Genomic DNA, 22,819 nt, shown 5'->3' with positions numbered 1-22,819 from the left:
AACTCATACATGTTCATAACCAGATAAAAATAATTTTTATTTAAAATAGACCTTTAGTTTCTTATTAAAAGGACTCTTGAATATTTAAATAGACTGCTTTTTTAAAAAAGAAAAATCATACAAAGTGAATAGGAGCAGAACATCAAGAAGCAGATATTGCTAGGTTATTGTTCAAGTTCTAATGTCAGCTGAAACATCTAATAGTGCCAAATCCTTAATCTCCTCCAGCAGCTGGTATAAGCTTGCTCCCTTGGTCTGGCAGTACTCCCGATAGTCTTCATCAATTACTTCAACTCCTGCTTTTTCTTGGGCATGCTGGGCTGCTTCTGCAGACTGACTGACTTCTTCTGCTAAGTCAGATTTCACCACATGAAAATGCTGGGAAACCTCTGTGTCTGAAGTCTGGTACGGTGTGTTCCTGATGATTTCAAGCTTGATTGTATCAGCATGGCAGCGGGAAGTCTGCACATGTATTTTCACCTTAAAAGCAATACAAAAATTATTATTTCTGATGGTGCTATTTCCTTTTACTTCCTTCAGATTAAATACTCACTGTAATATGATCAAAAAGGCTTAATGTAACTGATTCTCCAGTAGTCGTAGTAGAAGTAATTTTGTTTTGAAAGCGATGAAGTGATCCAGGCTTCCACTCACAGCTCCTATCACCTTGACAAGAGATGACTAAGCCTTCTTTGTTTTTCACGTATGCAGCACCTTTGATTCCGTATCTACAAAAAAGCAGATAGAAACTGTTCTAACAATTTTCACCCTTTGCAGTTCTTTTAATTTTGAAACGAAGAGAAGGCTAGCTAGGATTACAGAAAAGCAATGTAAAGGGGCAAACACTGTAGCCTCATAATCCTGCTTCAGGGATGCTGATGGACATTGTCGAAGAAACCCCTAGAGTACCTGAAAACAGCATGAAGACAGTGACTGAAGTGTTTTGAAAGCAGCGAAGCAAAAGTAAATTACAGTCAGTGATCCACTGTCTTAGGTGTTGGGTGGAGCCTGGTATGGCTGGATGATGGAAGGAGAGCAGCATTACAGGTTATTCCAGACAGCATGGTGAGGAAACAGTTCTCCATTAAAAAAAAGTTACTTAAAGACCAGCAGTGTACTTGCACTGCATTCTCTGGAAGGAGGCCTTTCTTGCTTGGGTAGGTTCTGGCTCTTCAGGCTCCAAGCCACGCCATCTGGAATGCTGGAGACAACAGGCCTGTATCAAGCTGGTTTATATCCAAGCTCAGTCTGTGGCCAGGCTCAAGCAGGCCCCGGCTGTATCATGATGTCCAGGGTATTCACGTAATGGTTTGCTTTACCTAACATCCCTGTAGCATGTTTTTTGGGTTTTGGGTTTTTTTTGTTGGTTTTTTTTTTTGGTTGGTTGGTTTTTTTAAGAAGAGTTCTTATGCCTACATTTCTTGTACCTGTTAGCTAGCCAGGTAGACAGTGTTACTGCCAATAATGCACAAACACGTAGATCATTAACTAATCCAAAATGTCCAGGAAGAGGAAAGGTAGTTTTCTCCCCCGCAGCTTGAAGAGCTAGCCAAGTCTTACGAAAGGCAGTGCTCTCCAGTTCTATGCGGACTAATGCCTTCTTACATCATTCACTAGTCTATTTATAACATTAGCAGAACACATTTAGTATACTTTAAAATACAGATTTAAAAGCTCAGAAATTAAAATGTAGTGTTAGCTTCATGCAAACAGTTGCTTTCTACTAGCGTTAATTAGAGGCTGAGCTGAGATACAGGCACTCGGAAGAGCCTAACTGCCACAAACAGCACCATGTAAACACTTCTACGTTTCCCTGCTGCCTACGAGGAGTAGCTGCTCAAAAGGTGCTCCTAGCCTGCATAAACTACAGTCGGTAGTGAAAGACAAGAGTGCTGAGGAATGCATGGCTTTGTGATTTGCAAAATCACTTTCTATTGTTTTTAAAAAGGGGGGGGTGGGGGTGGAAATATTCCAGTCATTGTTCTCCCCTAGCAGCTGCTCGGGCAAAAAACGTCCTTTTAATGTTTTGAAATAAATACATACTGTGCAGCAGAGTCTTACCATTTCCTCACAGGAACTCCTTTTCAGAGTGAATGCATAGAAAAGCACTGCTATGATTTACAACAAAAATCTAAAATGTAGTCATTGGTCAACACCAGGCCACGCTATAAACACTTCCTTTCTCAAGGACCAGAGGTGTCCTCACAGCATTCTAGTAACACTTAGGTCTTATTTTTAAGCTCAGTCCAAGCTCTCATCAACTCACCTTGGTACAAAAACAAGCACACCATTTGTTCGAATTGAGTAAATAACACCATCTGCTATGCAGCGCTCCTCTGTTTCTGTGGTTGTGTCTTTGAAGTACATGCACCAGAAGAGTTTAGTAGACTGTTTCTGAGCACGCTGTGCTGCCTGCAAGCACCCCCCACAAAAAGAGAAGACAAAACCACCTAAATAAATATTTCAACAAGCTTGTTTGGCTTTGATTTCCATAGTTTCTTTTTCCCATTATTAACTCCCTTACCCATCCCCTAGAGAAATTACACCTAAAAGGAAATCCTACATGTAGTACAGATGAAGTATGAAGTCAATTTTACTACCACTCTTAGAAGAAAACTGGTATTTAAGTAAAAAAACCCAAAAGCATTATAAATAAAAACAAGTGATACTATGTCGTCATAGTACCCAAAAGCCGCTGTCAGGACTGGTATCCCATTCCACAGGGCAGCATACAAACATAAGGAGACACACACAATGACCATCTTACCCGTTTTCTGTTATTAATATGTCTGCACAGTTCCTGAAGATCCTTATTGCTGAATACATAATCCTTAACATCTCCTTTAGTTTCATTCAGCGTTGCTGCCGTCAAGAGTCTGTGGACAACAATATCAGCATATCTTCTAATTGGAGAAGTGAAGTGAGTGTACTTCTCTAAGGCAAGTCCTACAAATAAAAAAGGAAGTGGTGTTAAGCAATCAAAGCAATCGACTGCCTCCCACCCAACAGTTCAGAAGTAGTAACAAGAACAGCATAAAAAATAAAGTGAAAAGATACCATAATGATGAAACTCTTTCTCGGGACAAGAGCCAGTTGAGAAGTACAATGCATTAGACATTGCTTGAGTAGCCATAGATCGCAACAGTTTATTTACAATTGGATCCAATGGGTCATTTGCTTTATCCAGAGACTCAGCCAATGTTTTGTTAGACCTGTCAAAAAAGCGTTAATTCTGAAGATAATTATGCTATCCCTGATCATAATAGCTTATAGTTAAAAATAGCATACAAAAGCACACAAAAATTGATTAATAGTTATTAATATAAAAATGTGAATGACAAGCAGAACAATCTTAAAACTTGCAACACAGTTTATTAACAGCTCTGCTCTAGAAAAATGTTTAGGAAAAAAAAACAGTTTTCACTAACAGGCCTGTCTTCTGCAACCCAGAGAACCAAGGAGGACTGGAGAAAACCCCCAGTCTATACTGTGCAAAACAGACGGTGAGCTGGTCCAAAGCCTGTTCTGTACAGGAGAGCACAAATGGGACAAGGTGACATCCAAGTAAAAGGAGGGACTACTGATGCCTGTCACACTCTGTGATGTCCAGAAATGATGCCCCCCAATATGATGAAGCTCACAGCCTTCTTGACAAACAACAACAGTTTCTTGACAAAGTAATTCGGAATTATTTTGAGTCATTTTAAATGACTATATTGCACAGAGTTAGATTTAAACAAGTACTCTCTTACACGACTATTACGGGAAATACGGTGCCAACAAGGCCATTGCAGAGCTCAACCACTACACACTGACTGAACAAATTCTTTTTGGATTTGTATAATATTATTCAGATACTGCCACTTTCAGTACAGCCAGCAGAATGCAGGCAGCCTCTCTTTGTTTAGAACATCACCTCCCGCTCACAGCAAGGTTATGGTAACTGTTTTTTTAAGAACTGCTATGCACTGTCTATTAACATTGATACTGAGAACTGTAATGCTTTGTGACAATAACGTAGCCAAATAGTTAATGGCTTAACTTTAATTAAAGTGCTTAAGATAAGTAATAAAAGATACCGTGTGTCTATTGAGAAACCTTTGGCACTGGCACATTCTCGAAGTCTAGTAAAAAATTCCTGTCGTGGTGGAGGGTGTTGACGCAACAAAGCTTGATGAGGGAAATTTTCAGAAATCTTCTTTGCCACCCAGTGGTTGGCAAGAATCATACATTCCGCTACAGTGTCCTGCACCTCCAGCGGCTGCTTGGGGATGAGACCATAGATTTTATGTTTATCATCTAGTTGTACTTGGATTTCTACTCCTTCTAGTTCCAAAGCACCACAGCTGTCCCGCTTAGCTCTAAGGTGTCGTGCTATATCAGTGAGTTTTGATATTGCCCAAACCAGTTCAGCCAACTTCTTCTGTCTAGTTCTTTCATCCAAGTTTTTCAGTTCCAGGATATCACCAACAACATTTGTGTCTCCATCTAACAATCCCTGCGCTGCTTCGTAAACGAGCTTGTATGCAGATCGAATGATGGTTTTGTTGTAGCAGACTCTCAGCATGTCGTATGATTCTTTTTCTAGTTCCCACAAGACACTTACAGCATACCTTAAAGATAAGATCACAATTCTGTAAATAGTTCTGGTTGACTTAAACTGTCATTTCAAGCACATCCAACTGTTACAAATTTACAAGTTTCATTCTGTTTTTTTTACAGGAAACATCTTTTTCTTCACAAAACAAACCAGTGCTCAGCAATGCCACTAATTAATGCACTTGCCTTTCAGTCTCGTGTATCACAACTTAATAAATAAGGATCAACTATGTCAGCAGTATTTTCAATCCACCTGTTGAGGCAGAGTACCCCTAAGATACAAGGGCACATCTATTTTAAAGCACAGCTACACTGCAACAGTTATTTTTATTAATTTTTATTCTATTAGTCAGACGCATACACAATGAACATATCTGCACCCTGCATATCCTCATGCCAGTGAGCCAACTAACCCTGTAAATTGTAGTAAAATGTTTGAGGAATAGGACAATAGTAAAAAACATAACCATTCACATGGGTGCATGCACTCCAGATCGAAACCCATGTGAAAAAACAAGTGAAGAATAAAGATGCCTTCACCTTTAGGTTGCTGTTTAAATACAAAGCAAATTGTTAAGGGTATGGGTAAACATTATTGGAGGACAAGATGGTCATTGTACAATACTGTATTTCAGCTTCTGTGACTCCCTACCACTTCGCTTACAGCAACAATTCAAAGAGCAAGTGCATAAGCAGTTACTATGGAATAGGTAACATAACATTTTTGAGCACCCACAAAGTGTTCAGAATCTGTGTGAAAAAAATAATGAAATTAATTTTTTTTTCCCCAGCCAAATCAGTTTATCATATGGTGACATGACTGCTAAGGCCAGCCTAAAAGCAGCACTGGGAATCTGTGACTGGGGCAGAGTTGGGGAAGAATCGCCCTCACTCTCCCTTTCTTAGCAGCAGTACTGAGAAGCCCTATAAAGCTGATCATGGAATTACAGAGTTGGACATTTAACACTTAGTGAAAAAAAGTCTACATGAAAAATCATTCATGGTGCTCTCTGGAAACCTCAACAGGGCTAATATAGGTAGGAAACCTTGCTTTTGCATCAGAACTATTCTGTGAGTAGTCAATTTCATCCAAGAAAAGATTCAACAATGATGAAAGATTAAGTATTACAAGACCTCTTCTAATGGGGTGATATGCCAACAACTAATGATTTCAGGAATACATTTTTCTCGTTTAAAGAAAAAGGCCAACCTCAATCTTCTCAGTGGTTTCATGTTAAGGTTTGAATCTTGCATGGATTACATGTATATTCAGCTGGATTGTCCTGCTCAAACAAAATGCTTCAGCGCCCATATATATTTTGGCAGGGTAAAGTATTACAAAGCATTCACCCTACCTATGGTAGAATTGAAAGGTATTTTTTAATGTACACTATTCTTTCAGTTGAGGATCTAGTAACAATGCAAAAACATCCAACCAACTGATAAACACAGAGACTGGTAGCGATAATTAAATTACTTGTAAAAATCTCTTTCCTCAGAAATATTATAGAATCTTACCTATCGACTCCACTAAGAAGAGAGCATATGTCAGCACTCAGGACAGAGGGCAGCATGTCGTAACGACGATCCACTAAATAGTAAGTTGTTGCCCTGAAGAATAAAATACATTTACTATTCTCACAAAGACTCATTGGTGTGTCTCCCAAGCAGTTTGTGGTATAAGCATAGCTTCAGCAAAAAAAGACACATAGCATGATTTTAAAAGGTTATTCTTACAGAACACACACAAGTGCAATACCAAAGTCAAATTATTTAAATAACAATTTGTATAGTACAAGCCTGATTTTGCCTCCCTTGATATCTTCAACTGCCATTAAGGCCAGAACTAGGGCTGTACAAAATCTGCTCAACTAAGAAGAGGTCATTTAATGGCTATACCAAACATCTCCGCTGGCTATACAGTTTACATTTCTTTGCATCTACAAAGAATACATTTCATTAAGCGATTCAGCAGTTTAAGTTCAAAACAGTGGCAATTATACAAAAAAAGAATGGAGTATTTGGCATATTAAAACACAAAATGAAATATTAAAACATAAGCCTGCCAAATACCTCTGGAATTAAATTCATGTAAGACTTAATTCCACTCTGTGGCTGTTCTGTGTTCTGTGTGAAGATCCATCTCCCTTGGAATGCAAACAAGTGGTTTGTAAATACTTCAAATCACAAATGTTAAAGTAGACTATAAAGCAAACAGTAGTGATTAGGGAAAGATAAACTTAAATCATAAATTTGGGAAAAGAGCAATTTCATAGTAAAAAGGTAAAGCAGTAGGTCAGAAAGCAGTTTTCTCCCCAGCAGGCCTATTTTAACCAAATAAAAGCAGAATAACATTAGTTATATATTAGTTTTAATAAGCTGTTTCCATGACACAAAAGAAGAAAGAATGTTTCCTTCCTTCCAATGTTTCCCAATGTTTCCTTAGGGTAGCATCACAAACTCCTAAGCTCCATAAATCTTCTAATTTTTAGAAAATAATTTACCTTGCTCTGGCCTCAACATCAGTGTAAGAATTTGCTGCCACAAAATGGGTTACATCTGCAATGTGGACACCTAATTCTAGATTCCCATTAGGCAGAGTTCTAACCGAGAGCGCATCATCCACATCCTCGCAGCCTTGCGGGTCAATGCTGAATATCAGGTGTGTGTCTCTCAAGTCAAGACGTTTTTTTTCCTCCTCTGGATTCACTTTCCAAGGATTCTTTGAAGAACTCACAGGCATTTCACTCATCTGTACAAAAACATTGATGAACATACATTTATATCTTTTCTACAAAAAGAAGCCAACAATGAGATTTAATTAGCTTTTCCTTTCCTACACCATTAATTGTTTTGTGTACTTTTTCATACTAGACAAATTCTTCTTTCCTTGCATTTTCCAAGTCAGTCTATTACATTTACCTTATAGGAAGTATGAAACAGAATTGAAAAGTGTGCTATGCATTATTATTAACAACTGATATTATTGTGGTGATATTGCAGCTCTGGCAAACATAACCACTGCATATTGGTTTTTTACATTGTTTTTCTTCCAATTAATTGTATGTATAATCAAAATAGTTATCTATGAGAGCTGGTTCCTCTCCTGGTTGAAGACAGAAGGATTTAAGACAATGACTTCAGTAGGACCAGGCCTTTAGGATCAGTACCATAAACACATATTAAAGACAGTAATATCTTAAAGGTCTACCTCAAATTAGAATTAAGAGTTTGTAGTCATCTCCTCACAGCAAACAGATTATCTTAAAATCACACTTGACTTGAAAATTCATAGTATCTGTAGAACCACTGATCCAGAAGTAATTCCAGAAAAATAATCTATAAATAGTTTTCAGCTTTCAAAAACCTGTTGGCAACTAAGACATTCAGCTGTAAAAGCATCCCCCTCTTTGAGAAACAAGACCCTAGAAATCAACGGAAAAGAATGCATCTAATCACAAAGACTAACCTGGATCTCGGAGAAAGGGGCAACGCAAATGCTGTTCTCCACCAGAATAGCTGCAATTTCCCCCTCAAGATCTCCAATTCTTCCTAGAACTCTCACGAAATGTCCATTTGGATACACAGAAGTTGACTCCCAAGAATCAATGTGCACGACAACTCTATAATCCTGCAGCAAGACAATTCTGTTAGAACAGCAATCTGCTCCTGACAAGCAATCAATATAAATACTCCTTCGGGGGCAAACAATGCTATCCAAAGGGACTGGCAACTCTGAAAACTTTATAGAAAGGAAAAAGAAACCCACAATGAGAAGCATACAAAAGAATACTGAGAATTACATTTATTTCCTGATCAAAGACCCACTTGGGGTCATTAATATGGAGAATCTCTACCTTAAAGTATAAAAAATAAAAGCAAAACCAACATGTACACAAATATCCTTATACCAGAAAAGACACAACTGAAATTTACTTCTTGGCTGTGAAGAAGTGCTTAACATTACAAGGTAAAAATGGCTAGGAACAAACAAAACCATGTTTGTTCTTTCTACAGCAATGGCAGGCGCTAATCATCACAATTCGTTATTTGATGAAAAGCTCTCCTTACTACTTTCATCAAAGTTATATGTAGTCATAGATCCAATAAAGCCGCAAGGGGTATTACAATTTATACCCCTAATATGACCTTTAATTTATCTAAAAAACCAAAGCAACTAGTATATAAATGCTCAGGGTACCTGGACTGTGGCCCAGACTCAAACAAGCTTTATTACCTGAAGCTGATGTGGTTTTGACAGGAACTGAACACATTCCTTCAAGGCAGAAATTGAACTACTCTCACAGACTTAACTATTTATTAATAGTTTTAGCCATGTTTTTGCCAAGGAAAACATCATTAGAGCATATAACATCCGCATGATTTTGTAGGAACACAGAACAGAGAAACACTTTTGTCAAATTACCTGTAATGCTTCAGCTTGCTGGGTACTGATACGGATTTTGGGAATTCGGTAGTCCAAAGGTATAACAAGGATTTTCTGAGCACTTCTGCCCTGGGACTGGCTGTCTTCTTTAGAGGGGAAAGTGACCACATAATCCCTCCAGTTCTTTTGAATGATTCCAACAACTTTACCTTTTAATAAGGAACATTGTTGGCTGTACATTAAAGAGTTAAACAGGAACATGAAAGCAAATATGTAGGAGGTATAGAAGATTCATTGCTTTGTAATATAAACTAATGTGTCCACAAATCTGTATTACAATTGCTAACAACATATGGTATGCAGACAACAATACAAGTTTGTTATAAGTCATCATTGGCACAGCCAGATTTTAATGAGCTTTTATTTATGTGGAGACTAACTCATTGTATAGATTTCAACTGATACAGTACATAAATTATTCAGAGAGATTCCCACTACTACTGAAATGTGGCCAATTCTAGTAAAAAATACAGAAAATTTTTAATCGCAAAGATCAAAATCAAACAGCATTTTCTTGCAGGAAGAGAATTAACCACCTAAAACTTTTAACTCTGACCTCAGCAAACTTTTAAGATGTAGCTATACCTGCAGAGTAATATTTTCAAATAAGACTCTAAGTTCCCACGGTACCCAGGCATGACACATTATAATGGGAGCTGGATACTTCCTCACCTAACAAAAAATTTTTCATCTTGAACATTATTTTTCATCAAGGAATTAAAAGGATGCTATTATCTTTCTGTATAATCAACAGTGATAGTGGAGGACATGAGTGCACACTCTGGTATATTGGTCTGTATTAGAATGGCAGTTTGTCTCTTCTAAACCTGTGAAGAGTGACAGCATGTATTCGGGTAGCAAAGTATTCCAAACTCAGTATTTCAGGAAGATAACTATAACAATTCAGCTATTTCTGAGAATGGAATTAAAGAAAAAAAAACCAAAGGGGTTTCACATATAGAAAGAATCTAGTGGCCTTGTTGGGATATGTTAGAATGCTTTAATTTGGGATAATCACTTTAAATTTATTATGGTGCAAAAAATGTGACAATAACAGAAATTGAGGGAAGGGACTATATAATGAAGAGTACAACACAGCTTGGACCAAGGAAGTGAGGTAATCTTGACAAAACATTGTATCACACTATCTACTTTACCTGTGGGCATAGGGTCACTAGCGGTGTCTGCAGGTGCTTTATCCTCAGTCTCATTTTCACAAAGGGCAACAGTCCTTCCTTTCCATTCCTGCAAAGGTAGTAACTCAACAGCTACGACATCACCATGGATTGCACGATTTCGAGCTCTGGCCCCATAAATAAGGATGTCACTTTGAAGTTCTAAATTTAAAATAAAAAGAAACAGAACTATAAACTGCTAAAAAATTCAAATCCCTCTACTCTTGGCAGCATTCTGCTGAAATAACAGAAAATGACATTTGCAATATGATCTCTTCCAAAAAGGACTACTGGCAAGTAATTAATATTGCAAGAAAATTAAAACCTTTTCCTCTTTTTTTTTTTAAAGGAGATGTGAAGCCATTCTGTAAATGAACTCTTGGATAAAAAGCAGCATAGGCTAGGATGAGTTCATTGTTCTTAGGCAGCAGCTTTAGAAACACACAACACAGTTAAACTGTGGAAACCACTGCCACCAGATTCTGGGCAGGGTCCAGAATAAAACAAGTTTTTAAAAAATGATTAGTATATTGAACACTGGTTTGACTGCAGGGTCTGTCACAGGAACATTTGAAAGTTCTTATTAGTGAAAGCTGGGACAATATATCTGTGCAAGGATAACAGGCTGTTCCTTCAAAGGTATTTATTACTAACTCATACCAGAAAGACAATACTGGTGTTCCAATCTGATCCAAAAGGCATTTTTCCTATTACGTTCACAATGACCAGCTTCCTAATCCTGCCAACATATATGCAAACGCTTATTTCAGTCAAATGAGTGGTCATTTGAAGTTAGAGCAAAGCACAGAGATAACAATTTGCATCAGCATTCAACTTCAGAAAAGGTCTATGGAAACCTGTTAGTAGGATAAGAGTCCAAAACATAGCCAAAGTTACTAAGAAAGAGAAAGGAGGACATAAAGGGTATTGCTTTCTCATGAGGCCCACCCTCTGGGTTAATCTTCAGCCTCCTTTCTGGCCCATGAAATAACCCAAGCATTGGAGTATCTTAGCTTTTATCTTGTTTAATAACTGAACAGCTATGTACATATGCCTACATGGCTTCATGTAAAACACGCAGTGTCACAAAGGCATTGAGTAAATCCTCTCATTGTCTTTTCACCTGTTTCTTTACTGCCAAATCCCTGAAGTCGAACAAGAGCTTCCAGTTGTGCTCTATGCTTACTGACATGCAGTATACCCTAAAAGAAAATAACAAACCGATAAATAGAATGAAACAGTCACACCTCTAAATAGCCAACTTTAAAGTATAAAATTTTTTGGTTTGCAATTATTTTTACATAAATTAGTAGCTTTTATTGATATGTAGGTTATTTTGAACACAACTGTTCTCTCTGTAGGGGGAGAATGTACAGTGAAGAACTTTAAGTACCCACTTCTGGAAAAGAATTTTAAGTTCTTTTAAATGCTCAATTTAATTGCAAGATGATAAAGGTCCTTTTATTCAAAGCACAGGCAGTGTAGGATTACTTTTGCTGCCTGCCTTAATATAGAATCTGGAGTCATTCCTACAAGAAAGAAAACCCTCAGTCTTTCTGTTCATATTCTGCTCTCACCTTGCTGCTGAAATTGTCAAGAAAGGAACAAATTACTACCTCTAATTCTTTAAATTATTTTAAGAGGACACTTGTCCACCAACAATCCATATTAAGGCCCTGAACAGCCATAAAATTGTAAATTAATTTCACTGAGAGATCTCTGTGCAAATGAAGAAATGCTGCCCTTAAGCAGCATTACTTGTATTTAAGAATGAGATCTAGCTGCTTCATATCACACCTAGTTTCTCAATTTACAGGTGCATCACATATCAACCTGAAGAAAAATCCACAGCAAATTTAAGATTCTCAATAACAAATTCTCATTTCAACTTCTCCAAAAGAAAAAAACCTCATGTGTTCACAAGATGAAGTAGGGGAAATATTTTAAGAATCTTAATCCCTTCCACCCTCTTACTCTTGCTTTTTTGTTTTCTTTCCCTCTTCCCACTATAGCAGTATTTCTTTACCTAATCAGTCAAATTCAGGCAACTAAAGGGACCAAGCACAAGACTGTATTGTTCTGTGTATGCTCTCTATATAGCAAATTACCTGTATATATCTTCCAGATTTGATCCCAGCCTCCAATATTTCCACAGGTAAGTGCTCAGGATATTCTTTTCCATTGTTTTCTTGGCTTTCACTCTCCCGTTCACGCTGAGCTTGAAGTATAGAGTCAAAGAGTTCATGGGCAGCCTTTAAGTCAGGCCAAAAGTTATCCAAGTAATTCTGTATGCACATATATAAACAAACATGAAAGTATTTAGAGGTCTCTGTTCTTTTAATAATGCATTTGGAAAGCCCATAATGGCCAAGAGCTGTCTCATATGCTATACTCAAACAGCACTTCCAAGTGGTAATGATGTGTCTGCTCTAAATACCACAGATTTGTTCCAGATTCAACCCAACTCATTTGCTAAATACAACAAAGGAGGCATGACTGTTAAGATAGCATCCTAGACTAGAGATTCACAAACTTTTACCAATATACCCCATCCAGGCTACGTAGTTCTTGTAAAGTGCCATAGCAGAATCATCAAACTGGCGACCCACTATTATTTTTACACTTTTTATATGATTTTGTATGCTACATTTGGACCACCTTCCATTGCCTCATAGCAATTAAAAAAATCAAGCATCATAATTTTTATATAGCTTCAAGGTAAATCTGTTTGGTCCTGGTTTTACTCAACATCCTTTCACAGCTAAAATAAACCTCCCATCCACATATCCCACTGAATACAAGCAGTATTAGAGATGAACAACTAAATGAAGAATGAATTATTTTCTCATGCATCACTGTAACCTAAGTAGTCAAGTCTAAAGTAAACTGGCAGAATAATGCTGATGGATATTTAGGCTACAGCTGTTTATGGACTGCTTGCATAACAGATTTAGACAACTGGCTGAGGTAACTGATTATTGTTTGTCAATGCCAAAATCTTTAAAAAACAAGGAAAACAATGAAAAGGGCTCATAGGAAAGATGACCTCTGTCTTTAGAGCTGCTGTGTTTCTTTTCAGTTCTCTGGTTTGTCACTGCTGCCATTTTTTATGACATTCCCATGACTGACATCTTTGCTTTCTTTGATAAATGAAGACATGAGCTAGCATCATAGTTTTCTTAAATGTAAACTCTGAAATGATTTGCACTATACATTGGGCTTTACTGTACTTGCTTCATCATTTTGATGCAGCATAAAGGAAACCTTCTTCTATTTTTCTGGCCTGTTACCTTGAAGGAAATCACAAACACTCCTTCTGTTTCATTTCCATACTGACTGATAGCATCTTCATCTTCTGTTACCATAACAACTGGCATCTGACCCAAGCAGTGATTGTAATACCAGACTGCTGCATTGTAAATACTCCTAGAAAAGCAAAGTTTGAAATAAGATTTCTGGCATATCTCATTTGCTACTCACAAGACATTAGCAGGCTTTATATAAGAGAGATTTTGGTTTAACACGCATACTTTTGAGATATATACACCAAACTACATAAACTTTGTATCTGCAACAATGTTTATGTGCCATACATAAGCACCAGGAGAACAGAGGAAAATGTTTCCTCCCCAGTACATCCACCTGTGCCCTAGCTGCAGCATAACGTATTGTTCCTCTGAGTGAAAAGTTGTTAAAAGCAAGTTGGAACTGTCAAGACTCCAATGCTATGGTGTTTGCAGGTTATCAAACACTACATCTAACAGTCCAATAAGGACTGCATGATCTATTTATTATGCTAAAGCATTCTTTAAAATGGCTGTGTAACTTTCAAATGATCCAGCTTTTTTTTAGCATTATTACATTTAATTAAGTACATTTTTGTCTATTTTCCTAAGAAAACAGTGTTGACACTTTCTTAATCACAAAAGCACAATCTAGACTTTCAGTTTTTGTGAACTGTTCCAGAGCTAAGCAGAGCAAGAGTATGAACTCTTACGTATCCAATGCATGCTAGTATTCCTAAATACAGTGTCACAATGTTGTCCAGCATAGTACTACGTAAGCTGAAACAAACCTGGTCTGCCATTTCTCCATGGATTCTCCCTTCTCTCTTGGCAAGTAAGAATGCTGGTGGAATTCATTAGCAAACACAATACAGTCATGACGGGCATCCTTTACTAGATTTCGTAACTGGTTGTATTGTCTGGAATATGAAAAAGATAAATATATTCTTGTGCTTTCTTTTGATAATGCTATTTTAACTCCAGATGAAAATACACCTGAAAACTCAAGGAAAAGTACTTGTGTCATGCACAAAGAAATGCATTCATTAATTACACCATTGATGATAAAACCTAAACCATCATCTGTAAGCAAGCTTTTCTAATATCCATTATGAATGCTTCTGATTTTTAAACATATTTGTTTGCCAGTGAGCCCCACAAAACGTCGTAAGTGTTCAGGAACTTATTTTGTCACTTCTGGGACAAGAGCTGTTTCTTTAAAGGCATTTGTGCTTTAGAAATATAGGAAGACCTTGATAGCAAATTGCTCTCTTATATGCTATGGCAATACATAAGTTAATGTCTGGTACGGTAAGTACCATATAATAGTATTAACTGCTACCCAAAGACAAGTGCTCAGTCTTTAATACAGCAAACAAAAAACATGCCCATAATCTAGTTGTCGCACATGATATATCGTGACTGCAAAGTCTCCTTAATTCCTGTCACAAGCCATCTGATTAGTTAATAATGCTACAGGTTTAATATTGCTCCTATCAAGTGAAAACTATGACAGGCATTGATGTCCATGGATCACAAAGATCACAGTTCTTTCCCTTCTGTAAAATTACACTAAGACACTTGAAAGACCAAAAAACAAATCAAGCACAGTATTATTTGCTGACTTTGGGTTACAGTGCTTAAATATACAAAGTTAGTATCTTTATTTCAATCTAAATTAAAAGTAAGTTACTATGGGATAAGTACCTGCGTCCTTTTTGATGTTGCACAGCTTGACATGCTGTTTGCATGAAAATAATACCTTTCAGCTCCGGAAACTCGAGAATCTCAAGGTAATCTTGAACAACCTTGCAGTCAGGGACAACATAATGTGTAACATCATCCGATAACAATTTGCCATCTAAAATATAATTCAGAGTTTAAAGGTTTAAACTTGCAGTTGCAATACTGGTTTCTTAAAAATACTTTCAGATGTCAGGAAATTAGAGTTGTGTATGCCCAAAGGTATACACATCTCTTTTTCTGAATGAACAAAATTATGACTACTATGGTACAATCTCTAAAATTTGTGACAGAACCCTTTCGCATCCACTGATGCCAAAATTTAGTGCAAATTCTATCCAAATGAGTGAAAAAGATCCACTTTCATTACGAAAAGGATATAACTTAAAGAGTGCAGGTAACAGTCCTTTTTTCTCTATTTCTATATGAAAAGAGAGACTATACATCTGCCACAGAATATATTTTCATGGAATTTTCAAAGGGTGTAGAATTATGGTTATTTCTGTTACACTGCTTCCACAGATCTCTCTGTTCAACACTACCCATTTGCAGCAGGCTCTTTTTCTATATCTTTACATTAAAAAATACAGATAAGGGTACACATGGAGAAAAGCAATGCTACTGCAAAGAGATGTTCTTGAATCTAAACTATTAACCATCATTGCTAATTTTCTCTAAAGAGACTCCACCCCTTAAGAATACGCCATCAAAATACCACAACCAACCCATCACAGATGACATCTTAAAAGGTACCTCAAAATTAATGAGTTTAATTGCTTTAGATATTTCAAATATTACCCAATAAACTTCTGCACGGGGCTAGGGGGGGGGGATCTCCGCTATATTTTCTCTCAATGCCTATTTATCCCTTATGATATCATCAACACTGAACTGCTGAACTTACCATAGTGCAGGCAAATTATATATAATAAAAGTATATAGATCTTGACAAGTCAGGTTATTTTCATGTACTTCTTAGAAATTGACACAGGACAATCTGTCTATTAACTGTGATCACTAGAAGTGTGAATCCAGTAGGCACAATTCTGCATACAGTAACATGGCTACATCTCACACTGAAGGCATATAACGGATGATGGCAGAATGCATACAAGAAAGCTAATATTTATTAATAATTCAGAAGAGCATTAAAAGTGAAATGTCACTTGAAGATTTATGTAATCTGCCCATATTAAGCTATCCTTGCTTAACCTATACATCTAGATCAGAATAACTTCTGAGTAGGCACAGCATACCATTACAAGTATCTGTAGATGTGATTTATGCAGGCAGTCTCTCACAGTGCATGAAATAAGTTTGCTCAGCACACTGTGTAGAGTCAGGAATGAAAACAAATGTTCACCTCACCACTGAGTTACCTAGAATAATTACAAAGGGACATATTCTGATACTCATCTATAGCACAATTTACATTTAAGTCCAGAAGAGGGGAAGTTAGGCATGGCAAGAGAGATAAGACTTTTTTTCTGGTATGTGCCTGTAACTTATTGTCCTAGTTTCGGCCTTCTAGTAGCTGATATGGTGTTATGTTTTAGATTCAGTATGAGAAGAATGTTGATCATACACTGATGTTTTCAGTAGTTGCCAAGTAGTGTTTATACTAAGTAAAGGATTTTTCAGCTTCTCATGCCCAGCCAGCAAGAAGGCTAGAGAGGCACAAGAAATTGGGAGTGGACACAGCCAGGACAGCTGACCCAAACTGGCCAGAGGGGTATTCCATACCATGTGACGTCATGCCCAGTATATAAACTGGGGGGAGTTGGCCGGGGGGGAGCAGACCGCTGCTTGGGAACTAACTGGGCATCGGTTGGCAAGTGGTGAGTAACTGAATTGTGCATCACTTGTTTGTATACTCCAATTCTTTTATTATTGTCATTTTATTTATTATTGTTTATTATTATTATTATCACCATCATTATCATTATTATTTTCTTCCTTTCTGTCCTACTAAACTGTCTGTATCTCAACTCTTCAGTTTTGCTATTTTCTGATTCTCTCCCCCATCCCACTGGGGGAGTGGAGTGAGCAAGTGGCTGCATGGTGCTTAGCTGCTGGCTGGGGTTAAACCACGACACTTATCCTTAAGGAATTCATAACTAAATGCAATACATTAGAGAGTAGCAACTATCACTAGTCCTGACATCCTAGATAGCAGTTAATATACTACACTACCTTCTGTCCTCAATAGCAACAGGCACCTAAACCAAAAGTGACAACATCTACGTCAATTGTAGTTCAGAAGGAAAAAAAAAACAACTTAACATTCTCAACCTTTTCTTTTAGGTAAGCCAATAATGTGGTTGATTTAAATAGGCTGGATATTATGTTAGTTATTTGCCAGTCATTCTCCTGCACCAAATAAATTGTGCTATTTAGCAACAACAAAGCAGCCCTGAAATATCAACCAAAGGTCACATGATGATCTATGATGCACATAACAGCACCATAGTATGTAAAAACAACAACAAATCTAGATATCAGAGAGGCTGGCAGTCTTACTGTGTCTGAAATGGCCAGATATAACACAGGCAATTACATTTAATTACTTAACAGAAATAACTGCTGATGCAGAATTACAATCACTTCAAGATAATGGCTTGGCCCCATTAATACTTAACAGGTACGTACAGAATTTAATTCATGCTATAAACTACCACCCTGCAGAAATGAATGCATTTTTAAAAGATCTTTTAAAAAAAGGGAAGTGTGAAACTTGCATTATCCTTTAGCCTTTCATCACTGTCTGTAAACTGTTCGCAGTTAAATCCTGTAACAACCAACTTCTCAATTCCTTTTTCTCTTTTCTTAACACCTCGTTTGTTCCTGAAAGATTTTGCTTTTAAGGAGTACTTATGCTACATCCTTGATTTGGCACCGCTTGGTTTTTCCACGACTTCACATGCTGTTGTTCAGCACCGTCCACAGCCGGCTCGGGACGGCCGAGGAGAGGTCTGGGACGAGCCTCCAGCGGCCCACACGGCTCCGGCCCCCTCACGCCACACCGGCTCCCGCACACCACACCACCGGCCCCCGCCTCCTCCCCGGCTCTCTCCCCTCGTTATTCCTCTTTTATTCACCGCTTGTCCCGCTCGCTGCCCCCCTGCGCTGCTCTCCGCACCCCGCACCAGGTCCCGCCGGTTCCTGTCAGGCCTCCCCGCCTCCCAAGGCCGTACGGATCACCTCGGCCCAGGGATCACCCTCTGCACCCAGCTTTGGCCTACGTGAGCCGAGGCACAACGACCCCCGGGGCCAAGCTGCCCACCGCTCCAGCTCGGCCCCCGGGCGATCCCGGGTCTGGCAGTCCGGATGCTCCTGCCTCTTCTCCCAGGAGCCCCGACCCCCAGCCTCCCGCCGTCAGCCCCCTCACCGCGAGGACAGGCGGCCCGGCACAGGGCGCAGCGGCACGGCACGTCGGGGCGGAGGTAGTGCTCCCGCACGACGCGCACCGAGCGGCCCTGCTGGCCCCGCAGCAGCAGCACTTTCTCCGTGCGGAGCATTGGCATGGCGGGAAGCTGCGGCCCCGCGGCTCCCAGGGCGCTTGCGCGTGATGCGGGGGGCGGTGCAACCGTGCGAGGCAGGGCCTCAGTGGAGGAGTGGAGGAGTGGAGGAGTGGAGGAGTGGGGGGGGGGGCGGGCGGGCGCTGCTGGGGCGAGGCGAGGGAACCGAGGCGGCTCGGAGGGAGCGAGCTGAGGGAACCGGGGCGACAGCTGAGGGGCGGCTGTGAGGGGCAGGCGGGAGCGTGCTGAGGGAACCGGGGCGACAGCTGAGGGGCGGCTGTGAGGGGCAGGCAAGAGCGAGCTGAGGGAACCCGGGCGGCAGCTGAGGGGCAGGCGGGAGCGAGCTGAGGGAACCGGGGCGGCAGCTGAGGGACAGGCGGGAGCGAGCTGAGGGAACCGGGGCGGCAGCTGAGGGGCAGGCAGGAGCGAGCTGAGGGAACCGGGGCGGCAGCTGAGGGGCGGCTGTGAGGGGCAGGCGGGAGCGAGGTGAGGGAACCGGGGCGGCAGCTGAGGGGCAGGCGGGAGCGAGCTGAGGGAACCGGGGCGGCAGCTGAGGGGCAGGCAGGAGCGAGCTGAGGGAACCGGGGCGGGAGCTGAGGGGCAGGTGGGAGCGAGCTGAGGGAACCGGGGCCGCAGCTGAGAGGAGACATCTGAGGGGCCGGTGTTGAGGGGGAGATCGGCCATTGGCAGGTGCTGAGGCCTAGCTTGTCTGGCTGGGTGAGCAGGGAGGACAGATGCCCTTTCAGTGAGCGAAAACTGGGAGATTTGGGGGACAGTGGAGGAAATGCTGAAAAAGTGGCTGGGGTGTCCATGGAAGGCAAATGAGAAGAACCTGTTAAACTTGGTTAGGCTGCAGTGGCATGAGGGTGGGGTGGTCATGGTGAAGATACATGCAGGGTTCTTTCTCTTTGTTTTTAGATTTCTTATTACAAGGGCAGTGATGTGGGGTTTTTTGGTGTTGGAGGCACTGGAAGATTGAAGAGGGTCCAGGGAAGAACAAGAACAGAATGAGGCTGTCTTGCTGTGGCTAAGCTGTAGTCCCGCATAAATGCATATGTGTCAACATCCATGGTCTCTCATGGCATCTTCCAGGAGAAATCCCAGGTCCGTTCCTCAGATTGTCTGGTTTTGTGTAATCACCTGCCAGCGCTCAGGGAGCTGAGGTGGGGAACAGGGATAGGGTGTGAGGAGTGCAGGCAAGCCCTAACCAATGTTAAGTGATTTTACAGTAGGCACCAATATTGTTCTTCACGTTTACAGAGGGGAAGATAAAGGCACTCAAAGATTAACCATAGCTCAAGATCAAACAGAAAAGCAGTGGAAGGTCATAAGTGCAATTCATTGTTTCTGGGTCTGAATCAGTGCTCTGTAAATAAGGCTGTTATGCTGTAAGTATGGCATTTTGGGGATGATTATTTTGACTATTAGAAAAGCATTCATACTTTCTCAATATTAATTAATTGCCTACATCATAACCTCACTTGAACATAAATACATGGTGCAATCTATCTAGTATTTGTCCTTATGAGGAAAAAAGACTGAGAAAGAGCCAAGGCAGTATGTCACTGTATGTTCCTGTTTATTCTACTTCTTATTTTTCACATGTTTTATGATATGTGTATCTCCAATAACTAATACTTCTAAGTAACCAGTTGGTGCCAGTAAATGGAAGTACCATCTGTAAGAAACTGATTTGCAGAAGCCAAGTTCTCAAACATATGAGGAGGAGGAGGTGTTATAACTTAGTGAGAGACGACCGAAGTGTAGACTTGGTTTTGGTAGTCAGGATGATTTTAGACATATTATGTAAGCAGGATGTGAGAGGAAAGGGGAAATGGAGACCAGAATGATGGAGCTCTTGTTTGGTAGGAACAAAGATGAAATAACCAGCGGCAATAGAAAGGGGAAGAAAACACAACATTTGGGAGAAAACATATTTAATTCAGTTTGAAATGTAGCAGATGCTGATTCATGACACAGTGAAGAACACAGACCAGTGTGCTTACTCAGTGTCATTCAATGACTGCAATAAAATGAAGGTTAATTAAGTAAAAGTGACTGAGATCACTGCTCTCATTTGTTCACTGTTTCACAGAGAAAAATATAAGACCTTTGGGCTAAGTTCATGCGTTGCTGATACTGTTGAGTAGCTGCATGCTTATTTCTAATATCCTAGTCAGAATTTTTTTTAAAATTCTCACAGTTTCCCCCCTCCCTTCCTTCCTTTTGGAGACCAACCTCATATGAGTCACTAAAGCCAAAGAGAACTGGTTACACTTTATCAAACAATTGAGTTTGTCCCAGTGTATCAGAGACAAATTTTCATGCTCCTCTGGCAATTGTCTTTATACATGGCAAGAAGTTTGTGCTGGGGGAGCTAGAACTAACAGGATAACAAGAGCATCTTTAACTGTTTTAAAATAAAAGCTGCAAAAATGTTCTAAGTATCAGTATCAGAAGATCTCATTAAATGTTGAGGAATGAAGGTGGAGCGCAGCACAGCTGCAGAATGATGAGACATACATTTCTTCATGCAGTTTTCATCAAATGCTGGAGAAACAAAACATGGTAGAACAGAAAGCAAGCAGTACAAATATTCTTTTCATAGAGTATTCCTTATTTCATACAATGCTCCCTTGGATAACACCAGTGAGTGCTGGAGCTTTTATTTTAAATGAGTGAGAGAAGTCTCTTTGAAGTTCAATTACATGTTTGTTCTTTCCTGTGCTGGGAAATGTGAGCCTCTCAGGAGGTCTCCCTGCTTGGAAAAACATGTCAGGAGACACAGTACAGCATTTCAGTGTAGTACCTTTTGATAGAAGTTGCTCAATATTTTGGCAAAGAAATGTTTCAGGTCATTGGAGAATACCAGCTTTTGCCTCAAGTTTCCCAAGCTTGAAGCCTGACTCATCTGACAAATGCCTGAAAACAGTATGACCTAAGAGACTAATTTTGAATGCAGAAGTAAAACTTTATTATGTAGGTTATTATTAGGTATCTATATGTGGAAATGGAACGTGCACAAGGCAAAAGCAGATATTAAAATATAGGCGTGATATATTGTTGACCATTTAATGTTCACCTGCTTACCAGTATTTGTCAGTTGGCACCACACAGATACGTCTTTTGATACACCTCACTTACGCACTGGCAAAGCAACTACTGGGTTTTCTTCTCGCAAAGGGACTTCTTCCCTGGATTTGTAAAACCTGTTACTATACCCTCCTCCCTCCCTATTGTTGTGAGGTGGGCTGCATAGCTAAATTTGGCTTCATTAGCCAAGTTTCAGACAGTGACAGAAAAATAAATACAAATGTATATAGCAAATTATGGTCTGGTCGGCTACTGTGTTTATAAGCAACTCTGCAGCAGACAGCCTAAAGATGGGGTTATGTAAGCTATGAGGTCTAATACAGGCTGTTTGAAGAAAAAAAGATGGAGTAACAGAAACAAGAGACAGAGTATTGAAGTCTGGGATTTGCACAGTCATGGAATCAATAGAAATTGTGTCTTTCAATTTGAAAAAGGCCCCTTTTTTTTTTTTTTTGCGAGACCTCCATCGCTGAGGTAGAGGGTGCAAGATTTGATTATCTTATAGTGTGTCTTTGAAGTTGGTTCTTCCATTCTTAAAGCAATTTTGAAGCAACTGGCAATGCAGCATCTGCTTCTAACTCATACAAAACTGAATAAATGCTCTCTTTTCTCCTGGAGATTCCTTCTCCTGGATTGCTGGCTTAGTAAAAGCCAAATATTGTAAAAATAGTACCCACATCTAGAATGGTCTCAGGATTAATATGCCATTCCTTGCACTCATAAAAAAATATAATGCACAGTTCTTGCCCAGTTGCACTCTGGATGCCAATACTTAGTGTCTTTTAGAGATTTAGTCTCCTTCCTACTATGCCACAGAGGAGTGCTGATCAGAGAAGCTGCCTGTATTTTCTGAATGAAAGAATGTAAAATCAAGATCAGTATCCATGGTTCTGTTACATGTAGCTGCATTTCTGAAGTAGAATTCTTTGCCTTCATTTGTGAGAAAGCATGTAAAAACTC

The 22,819-nt window shown here is 39.6% G+C and overlaps 1 protein-coding gene across 3 annotated transcripts; it reads right to left on the bottom strand.

The window, feature by feature from the left end:
* Positions 1–16: 16 nt before the first annotated feature.
* DIS3L (DIS3 like exosome 3'-5' exoribonuclease) lies at positions 17–18,800 on the bottom strand. Of its 3 annotated transcripts, none has more exons than XM_030014282.1 (17): positions 18,637–18,800; positions 15,213–15,366; positions 14,297–14,425; positions 13,512–13,647; positions 12,330–12,506; positions 11,345–11,423; positions 10,204–10,383; positions 9,026–9,195; positions 8,069–8,230; positions 7,104–7,351; positions 6,118–6,210; positions 4,080–4,613; positions 3,058–3,212; positions 2,768–2,946; positions 2,267–2,412; positions 554–728; positions 17–480 (listed from the first exon to the last, which is right to left on the bottom strand). In XM_030014282.1, the coding sequence occupies exons 1-17, from the start codon at positions 18,770–18,772 to the stop codon at positions 172–174; spliced, it is 3,162 nt and encodes a 1,053-aa protein (XP_029870142.1). In that variant the 5' UTR covers positions 18,773–18,800; the 3' UTR covers positions 17–171. The 3 variants fall into 3 exon arrangements, with proteins under 3 accessions (XP_029870142.1, XP_029870143.1, XP_029870144.1); XM_030014283.2 differs by lacking the exon at positions 18,637–18,800 and adding an exon at positions 18,347–18,614; XM_030014284.1 differs by lacking the exon at positions 4,080–4,613.
* Positions 18,801–22,819: the final 4,019 nt, after the last annotated feature.

Source organism: Aquila chrysaetos, chromosome 5 (assembly GCF_900496995.4).
Source record: "Aquila chrysaetos chrysaetos chromosome 5, bAquChr1.4, whole genome shotgun sequence".
NCBI classification, from domain to species: Eukaryota; Metazoa; Chordata; class Aves; order Accipitriformes; family Accipitridae; genus Aquila; species Aquila chrysaetos.
This window is presented reverse-complemented; position numbering and strand designations above follow the sequence as displayed.